General features: G+C 38.1%; 1 protein-coding gene and 1 pseudogene across 1 annotated transcript in view; one reads left to right on the plus strand and one right to left on the minus strand.

Moving 5' to 3' along the window:
* The window catches only part of WDR52 (WD repeat domain 52), a 158,110-nt gene that overhangs the window by 100,787 nt on the left and 47,275 nt on the right, over positions 1-10,048 (plus strand). The window contains exons 22-23 of the mRNA XM_006864205.1: positions 6,266-6,466; positions 9,236-9,413. Coding sequence (XP_006864267.1) covers positions 6,266-6,466; positions 9,236-9,413 — 379 coding nt within the window. The remainder of the gene's footprint in view (positions 1-6,265; positions 6,467-9,235; positions 9,414-10,048) is intronic.
* Positions 5,535-5,936, minus strand: LOC102823465 (annotated as a pseudogene).

Raw genomic sequence — 10,048 nt, forward strand, 5'->3', positions numbered from 1 at the left:
TTTTCAAAAACATAAAAGGTGAGTAAACAAATGGACCTCACCAAATGGAATACACAGGTATCAATTGACTACATCTGTGGGAAGAGACTGTGGAAAAGTTCCAGGTCTGAGCTAAAACAAGTCTGGGACAGACTATAGAACAGACCACCAATTGTTCATATGCAAGTTCAGGCTGAAGTTGAAGAGAATTAAAATAGGTCCTTGAGAGCCAAAGTATAACCTTGACTATGTTGTTGTTGTTAAGTGCCGTCGAGTCGGTTCGGACCCATAGCGACCCTGTACAGGGTTTCCGAAGGTGTAAATCTTTACGGGAGTAGAAAGCCTCATCTTTCTCCCGCGGAGTGGCTGGTAGTTTCGAACCGCTGACCTTAAGGATCGCAGCCCGATTCGTAACCACTACGCTACCAGAGCTCCTTGACTATATCCCACCTGAATTTAGACATCATCTCAAAAACAGATTTGATGCATTAGACTCTAATGACTGAAGACCAGAAGAGTTGTGCAATGACATTAAAAACATCATACAGGAAGAAATCAAAAGGACATTAAAAAGTCAGGGAAGAAAGAAAGTACCAAAATGGACGTCAGGAGAGACACTGAAACTAGCTTTCCAGCATAGAGATGCTAAGGCGAATGGAAAAAATGAGGAAATAAAGGAGCTGAACAGAAAATTTCAAAGGGTAAGTTGACAAGACAAAATCAAGTATTATCATGAAATGTTCTTCTCAAAAGGAAAAAGAACACACTTAGCATTTCTCAAGTTCAAAGAACTGAAGAAAAAATTCCACACCTTGACTTGCAAAATTTTAATGAACATAATTTAAAAACGGCTATAAAAGTACATTGACAGGGAAGTGCCAGAAACTCAGAGGATTCAGAAGAGGATGTGAAATGAGGGGTATCATTGCGGATGTCTAATGGATCTTGGCTGAAAGTAAAGAATATCAGAAAGAAATTTACGTATGCTTTGTTGACTATGCAAACGTTTTCTACTGTGTGGATCATAACAGGCAATGGATAACATTGTGAAGAATGGGTTTTCTAGAATACTTGTCATCATGAGAAACCTATGAATAGAACAAGAGGCAGTCGTTCAAACAGAAAAAAAGGGATATTGAATGGTTTAAAACCAGGGAAGGTATACACCAGGTTTTCATCCTTTCACCATATTGGAACTCTGGTAGCATAGTGTTTATGAATCGGGCTGCTAACCTCACAGTCAAGCAGTTCGAAACTACCAGCTGTTCCACAGGAGAAAGATGAGGCTTTCTGCTCCCGTAAAGATTTATAGCCTCGGAAACCCTGTGAAGGGTCACTGTGAGTTGGAACATACTCCACGACACCACAGCACACACAGCCCATTCAATCTGTATGTTGAGCAAATAATCTGAGAAATTGGATTATATGAAGAAGAATGTGGTATCAGTAGTGATACAACTACTAAAGAAACCCACTCTGGTTAGATGACTAAGAAGAATACCAGATGCTACTGTTTTCTTACTTCCCATTTTCATACATTTGTCTGAAATGTCCCCATATGCTAGCTTCTAGGCAGTGTCTCTTCCCAGATTCCTGGGTCTCATCCCAGAGTGAGGGGCTAGAACATTACATTTCAAACTATTTTTCAAGAACATATACTTCAAACAGCATGAATGAGCTCTGAATAACCCAAACCTAACCGAATCCTCTACCTTTGAGTCAGTTCTGACTTGTCACAACCCTCTGTGTCTGTGTACAACTGCTGCGTAGGGTTTCCATGTTTGTAAGTCTTTAATGGAAGCAGACAGCCACATTGACCCCCTGAGTTAGCAGTTGGGTCTTCAATCACTGTGCCACTGAGAATCGTTGTTGTGTTACTTCGAGTCAGTTCTGAGTCATAATGACTCTTTATATGATTTCCAAGTCTGCAAATCTTTATGGGAGCAGACAGCATAATCTTTCTCCTGAAGAGTGACTGGTGGATTTAAACTGCTGATCTTGGCTAGCAGCCCAGCGCATAACCCACTACATTACTAAGCCGCCTTATAAAGGTGTGACTACAGGTGTGAAAATAGGAGCTGAGTATACAGGTGTGAAAACAGTTCTCCTAATCCCTGGACCTGCTTTTTGTGGCTGGTCACTGGATAACTGCAGACAAGCAGGAAGAAGACAAGAATTCTGAGAATGATTTGAGGGACCAGCCAAAAATTAATACAGGGCACTGTAGCCAGTGTGTTGACCCTATAAGGCTAGTGCCCATAATACAGTACAGATAGTAATAGCAGGTGTATCCTCTTCATGTAAAAACCTTCAGTGAAGGATAAATTTTGAAACCAATACCACAGTATTAAAACCTTGATAATCTATCCTAGTCTACATTTACAGTAGTGTCTCTTCGTACAATTTAACATGAATGTTTAGGCTCTTGTCTTCTTGTTGTAGTTGTCGTTAAGTGTTGTCGAGTTGGTTCCGATTTACAGCAACCCCATATAGGGTTTCCAAGGAGCTACTGGTGGGTTTGAACTGCCAACCTTGTGGTTAGCAGTCCAGTGCTGAGCCTACATTGCCATACCTAGACCCCTTGTCCTCCTTGTTAAGTGCTGTCAGGTCAGTTCTGACCCACAGCGACCCTGTATATGGTTTCTGGGGAGCAGCTGGTGAGCTTGCACCACCAGCCTTGTGGTTCAAAATGGCTTTGCAGTCCAGAGCATTAACTCACAGTGTCACAGGAGGACTCCTATTCTCCTTGTTGTTGTTGTTATGTGCTGTGGAGTTGGTTCCGACTCAGTGATCCTGTAAGTCTTTATGGGAGGAGAAAGCTTCATCTTTCTCCCATGGAACAGCTGGTAGTTTTGAACTGCTGACCTTGAGGTTTGCAGCCCAATTTGTAACCACTACGCTACCAGAGCTCCTTCCTGTTCTCCTTACTGGTTCTTAATTATGCCTAGTAGTTCCACATCCAGGGTCCTGCTGGAATGACCATTTCACTCCTTACCTCTCTGAATGTTTTTGGTTCTTAGGGACCCAGATCAAGTCACAGCTTTATTATGAAGCATTCCATAACCACCTAGACTGCATTAAATTCTTCCTTTTCCATATTATTATATATCTGAAATACAACTATCCCATATCAATATTTAACTTTTCATATCATAAATATATTAGGTGCTGTCGAGTCTGTACCGACTCATCATGACCCTGTGCACAACAGAATTAAACACTGCCCAGTCTTGTGCCAACCTCACAATCATCGCTATGCTTGAGCCCATTGCTGTTGCCACTGTGCCAATCCAGTTCATTAGGGGCCTTCCACTTTTTCTATGACCCTCCACCTTACCAACATGATGTCCTTTTCCAGGGGTGGGGTCCTCCTGATATTATGTCCAAAGTATGAGAAATGAAGTCTAACCATCCTGGCTTCTAATGAGCATTCTGGATGTACTTCTTCCAACACAGATTTGTTTGTTCTTTTGACGGCCCATGGTACTTTTAATATTCTCCTCCAACACCATAACTCGAAAGCATCAATTCTTCTATAGTTTTCCTTATTTCCTTATTCACTGTCCAACTTTCACATGCATATGAGGTTATTGAAAACAGCATGGTTTGGGTGCATCTTAGTCTTCAAACTGACATCTTTGCTCTTGAACACTTTAAAGAGGTCCTGTGCAGCAGATTTGCCTAATGCAGTGTATGTGTATGTATCTATATATACATATATCTATGTGGTGCTGTGGTTTAATGTGCCAGACTACAAAGCCATTTGAACTGCAAGGTCAGCAGTTCAAGCTCACCAGCTGCTCCTTGGAAACCCTATACAGGGTCGCTATGAGTTGGAATCAACTTGATGGCCCTTAACAGCAACAATATGCCTTTAAATATATGTTTATATAGATATAGGTCTCTAGGATAAGCACTAGAAAGCACTCTACTGCTAACCCCAAGGCCAGGGGTTCATACCCACCAGCTGCTCCTCAGAAACCCTATAAGGGGTCACTATGAATCAGCACCAACTCAGTGGCACTTGACACAAAGACAGTCCTGCTGGTGCAGTTGGGCTGCTAACCACAAGATTGGTGATTCAAACCCAAGAGTCACTCCATGGAATAGCAATGAGGCTATCTGCTCCTGCAAAGGGTTACAATAGGAAATCCGAAAGAACAGTTCTACTCTATCCAACAGGATGACTGTGCGTCACAATGAACTCAGTGTTGCTGTTATTGTCGTTGAGTGACTTCCGACCCATCATGACCCTGTATAGGGTTTCTGAGGAGCAGCTGGTGGGTTTGAATCCTGACCTAGCAGTGGATATATATCCCGTATAAGTATACCCACTCCACAACTATTGTTATGGTTAGGTTCCAAAGGTTAGGTTAAGAAAAGAAATCAGTATTCGGCAAAAATAGAGATTGACCACATCAAATCACATAACAGAGGATGACTACATCATTCCATAAATGCCAAACCACAGAGAATCATGGCTCAGTCAAGCTGACACATAACCTTAGCCACCATAGTCAGTGTTATGTTTGCCCAGCACCTTGGTGCTCATTGCTGCCAAACCTACGTTGTTAAAGTGCAACATAGACTTTTTGCTATTATTGCAAATGTGAGTTACTAAGTGAGGAGTTACAGTTGATAAATGAGGTACACCTATATGTGTGTATATACATACAGGTAAAGTATATCCTCATGTTTCTCATGATAGTTGGAATATGAAAAAAGTAATTTCCCCATGATAGCTAGAACATGAAAAAAGTAATTCCACCAGAATATACTTGTTAATTTGGGAGTACAGTGGTTCTATAGTGAGCGGCAAGATCCTAGGTTTGAGCCCACCAGCCACTCCATGCGAGAAAGATGAGTTATTCAAACCCATGAAAATGTAAAGCCTCGGAAACCCTGTATCTGCTAGGTGACTAGCACTGTTTATATTATTCTGTAGTTGTTAATATATACACATATGTCTTTTTTTTTTTTTTGTAATGAGATTATTTTTTATTTGAATTTTCACCATTTATATACAAACACAAGTTAATAAAACACTTCACAAAACAGTAAAATTTCATACTTAATATGTATAGGTGCATAGTTCCATGCTCACATGTTTTTAAGTACTTTATGTATTAACAAATTTCACAAAACATCATTATTCTTGAACAAAAAAGATCATTAAAAGACACCTAAAAATTTTATAAGATAGAGAGTAAATCACTCACAACTTCTCAACAACACCAACAAAAATAGTGAAGACTTAGAAATCCATGGTACTCACTTAGGTGTTTTTCATTTGTTTTAGCATTTTGAATTTGAAGCCACAATATCCACAGCACATAAAGATCCTGCTCCCAGATACTGATTTCAGTGAGAGGGAGGCACTGAAATGTTAAGTGGGGGCAGGAACAGATACTTCAATTACTGCTGATGGACAACCTCAAAATACACTGTAAAAATTTTAAGAAAATGTTATAGTTGAGCAAATTAGAATTGAGCACTAGTACAAGATGGAACATCATCTGTAAACAACTCTCAGGAAACTGGTAGAAAAGATCTTCTTAGGCTTTGGGTTCATGGTCTTGATATACTTCCTCTGAAGGTTTTTCCTAAGCTTACACAGGCATATCCTCAAGAATTCCTTCCTGTGAAACTCTTTCCTCACTCTTGCCCATCTGATCCTTTTTGCTAAAGCCAGTGGCAGCGGTGATGTTTCCTGTTCCTTCCACTGTTTTCCGTGTTACTGCGATCACACCTGTTACCACTGCTCCTCCAATATTTATTACCTGTTCTTTGGTCTACTTGGCCACTGTTGTCACACCATGAACCACTCCTTCCTTGGTTTTGGAACCTACATAGACAACACCCTCTTTTGTCTTTCCAGCAGCTTCTGCCACACCCTGTTTGGTCTTTGCAACAGCAGCCACAAAACTCTTTGGAAGTTCTTTCATGAATACATCCATGGCTACTGAATTCCTTTACACCACACCCATAGTCCCACATTTCAGTTCTCAGTGGCTCACCCCCTTCTTGTCGTTGTAGTCTTCCTATACATATATGTCTTATTTTGACAAGTTTTTATATGGTCCTATTGAGCCTTACACTCATTTATGTGGGCATCTTTAACAGTATTTATTTTGGGATTGAATTCATAATAGTTGCTCAATAAATACTCTAATTTTAGATTCATTATGTTCTCTGGAGTTTTTTTTTTTTTTTTTTTTTAATGTGATAGGTTACAAACAATCATTACATTATTTGAGATTTTTATTTTTATGCTTCAAAAATATAGAAAAAATCTGTTGATGTTCTGGACAGGTATGATGACTAGTTTACCAGACGAGTCAATTGTAGAAAAAGGGAAGAAATTTCGACCTAAAACCTTGAGTGAAATTATGGTGGAAAATCAAATTGAGAAAACGAGGAAGGTTATATTAAAAGCTGAAAAGGCCCAATTTAAGATTCAACAGAGGAAAAAAGAATGGGAGGAACTGTGAGTATTTTTACTTAAATTCTTATCTTTTTAACTTGTGATTCTTAAAATATATTGCTTAAGTTCTTTATATTTATTGTCATTGTTAATATTTAAAATTAAAAAGTGAAAGAAATAGAGATGGAGATAAAATACAGGTCCGCGGGGTCTTTCTGAGTGATGATACCTTGGTGGCATTTCCATGTTTCTAATTGCAGTTTTTACAGTTTCAGATCCAGGGGTTTCATTTTGCTAATACATTCAGAGTGCTGATTTTTAAAGATCAAGAAATTACTTTTTTATGCCAACATCATGAATATATTCTTCTTTATGTTCTCATATTTTTTTGAGTCTTGGTGTAGAGCTGTAGGATGAGCATTTGACTGACTGCTAACCATGATGTTGGCTGTTCAAACCCACCAACCACTCCTTGGAAACCCTATACAGGATCACTATGCATACACCTTTAGGTCACTAAAAACAAAACAAAACCCAATCAAACCCATTCCTGCCAAGTTGATTCTAACACATGGAGATGCCAAGTGTTTCAGAGTAGAATTGTGCTCAGTTAGGGTCTTCCATGGGTGTAAACTTATGAATGTAGATGGTCAGGCCTTTCTTGTGAGGTGGTGGTAAGTGGATTTGAGATAGCACTTTTCAGGTAATTGTTGAAAACAAACTGTTGATACTACCTAGGGATTTCAACCTCTTGGAATTGAGGTTTGTGTTTTTCCAAACTGATAATAGGTGTAGCATAGGGTAGTTTTATTTTCCTGTGTGGTACCTAGTTTTCCCTGTATTTGTATGAAAAAATCTGTCATTTCTTTAGTAATCTGCAATGATACTGTTCTCATCCAGACAGTGTCTCTGAGCTCTGTAGTTTGTTCCATCTGCTATGTTTCCCATTACTGAGTCAGCAACACACTGTAGCTTCAGGGCAAACTCTCAGTCTCAGTTTTATGACTATTTTTTTTTTTTTTATGTTTCAAATAACTTGACTGAAAATTTTATTAGTAATTAACTTATAACATTTTCATTATTGTTGCCATTCTGCTGCTTATCTTGTTTCCCATTAGTTGTGTTTTCTAAGAAAAGTAAAAGAACCTAACTAAATTCCTTGCTGTCCAATCAATGCTGATTCATAGTAACCCTGTAGGACGGAGTCCAACTGCCCCATGACTGTTTTTTATTTGAAATTAGGTAGGCTGATTGCTTTTACTTCTTCGTTGTTGTTGTTGTTTTTCCCCAAATTATGAGCTTAGTCCCAATTTTAGAGAGTTGACCGTTCAATCTTCCACCACTAACTATGACACAAGCCTTTTACAAGCACACTATCAGATGGAGGAAACTCCCTTCCATTCCTGCTTCGTTGAAACTTTTAAATTTTTGTATTTTTAGTCAAAGATAGATGTTGAAGTTTCTCAAATGCTTTTTAAAAAATGTATATTGAGATGATCATATGTATTTCTTTTACTCTTTAATATTTTGAATCATAGTGAATGATCTCAAATATTAAACTAGCATTCCTAGAGTAAATTTGACTTGGTGATGGTATATTATTAAACTTTAAAATTATTGCTGAATTTGATTTGCTAGTATTTTATCAGTATTTTTATATATTATTCTAAAAGGATATTGATTGTTAGTTTTATTTTATATATTGTCCTTTCTGGTTGTTACCAGGGTAACAAGGTCCTGGTGGGGACCTTGTAGGATAACCACTGGACTGCTAAACTGCAAGGTTAGCAGTTCAAACCCATCAGCTGCTCCTTGGAAACCATTTACAGGGTCGCTATGAGTCAAAACCAACTTGACAACACTTAACAAACAAAACCAGGTCATATTAGTTTCATAAAAGGAGCAAAGAAGCGTTCCTTTCTTTTCTACTTTTTAAAGAGTTTGTCTAGGACTGATACTACTTTTTTCTTAAATATTTGATAGAATTTATCAACAATGCTACCTGGGCCTGGAGTATTCTTCGAGGGCTTGTATTGAAATAAAGATTCAAATGTTTGCTAGTTAAAGTCCTATTTTGATAAATTGTGTCTTTTAGGAAATTTTACAATTCATGTAGATTGTCAGGTTTATTAACATAAAGGTATTCTTACTTTGCTCTTTATTATTCTTTTGTTTTATGTAGGATCTTTCATGATGTCTCATGTTTCATTCATAATACTTATGAATTTATATCTGACTTTATCAATGTTAGCGATCTTTTCAAAGCAGTAGCTTTTAGTCACATATATTTTTAGTGATGGTTGCCTGCTTTCTATATCATTACTTTCTGTTTTTTATAATTCTCTTCCTTCTAGTTATTTTGAGTTCATTAACTTCTCTCTTTATTATTGTTCAGGATATAAACATCTTCTTGTTGTAAGTTCTGTTGAGTTGGTTCCAACTCACAATGACCATGTATAGAATTTCCAAGGCTATAAAACAGTACTGGAGCAGAAAGCTTCATATTTCTGCCAACAGTGTAAATTTAGATCACTGATTTTATATCTTTATTCTTTTATAATGTAAACATTTAAATAATAAATTTCCTTCTAAGTATTGGGTTAGCTGCATTCCACACATTTTGATATGGTATGTTTTCATGATCATATAACAATTGATAATACTGATTTTCTAATATTGTTTGTGATTTCTTCTTTGGCCCATAGTTTATTTTGAAATGTGTTGTCTAGTTTTAAAATTTGAAATTTTGAAAAACCATCATTCTTATTCATAGAAAACCATTTGTATGACTTAAGTTCTTATTATTGAGGGTTTTGCTTATTTTTCTGTTAGATTAAAGAGTAAACCGGATGAGGACTATGAAGATCCCAAAGATGTCCAGGCCATCAAAGAGGCCCAGATGCATATGGGGGACTTTAATCTGAAGACAGCTGCAGACTACAAGATACCCGAGCACATGAGAATAAATGCCGCCAAGAAGGAAGAGGAACTGGGAATCCTAGACAGTGTGGTATACCTGCCCACATATTTCATGACATTGAGAAAACACCCCAGATTTCTCATTGATTTCTGCTCGTACCATTCATTTCACTATCTAGTCACTGTTGTTGTTGTTAACTGCCATCGGGTTGTTTCTGACTCATAACCGCCCTGTATTGGGTTTCCCAGGAGCAGCTGGTAGGTTTGAACTGCCAACCTTGTGGTTTGCAGTCCAGTGCTGATCTTACAGTGCCACACCAAGAGTCCATCTGGTCCTTAAGGATATATAATCATAGAAATTTAGAACTGGAAAAGATGTTCATGATCATCTAGAATAATACCCTCCTTTTATAAGTGAGGGAACTGTGGCCTATGGATGGCAAGTCTGTGATGAGTCAGCAAACATGGCAAAGCCAGTCTTCAAATTGATTACATGGTTCAATATCAGTTTTATGTGCAAAAGCGTTACACATTATATGGAATTTACTCCTTCTGACCTTCAAACACATCTCCTTTGGATATAGCCTTGGGCTCCCGTGGACCACCAAAGACATAGGGGAAAGAGCCATTGGTTTGTCTTTGTAGGACTTTTGTAAGTGAGTCAATATTAACCACCTACTCTGGTAGCGTAGTGGTTACGAATCGGGCTGCGAACCTTAAGGTCAG

Source organism: Chrysochloris asiatica, unplaced genomic scaffold (assembly GCF_000296735.1).
Source record: "Chrysochloris asiatica unplaced genomic scaffold, ChrAsi1.0 scaffold00061, whole genome shotgun sequence".
Taxonomy (NCBI): Eukaryota; Metazoa; Chordata; class Mammalia; order Afrosoricida; family Chrysochloridae; genus Chrysochloris; species Chrysochloris asiatica.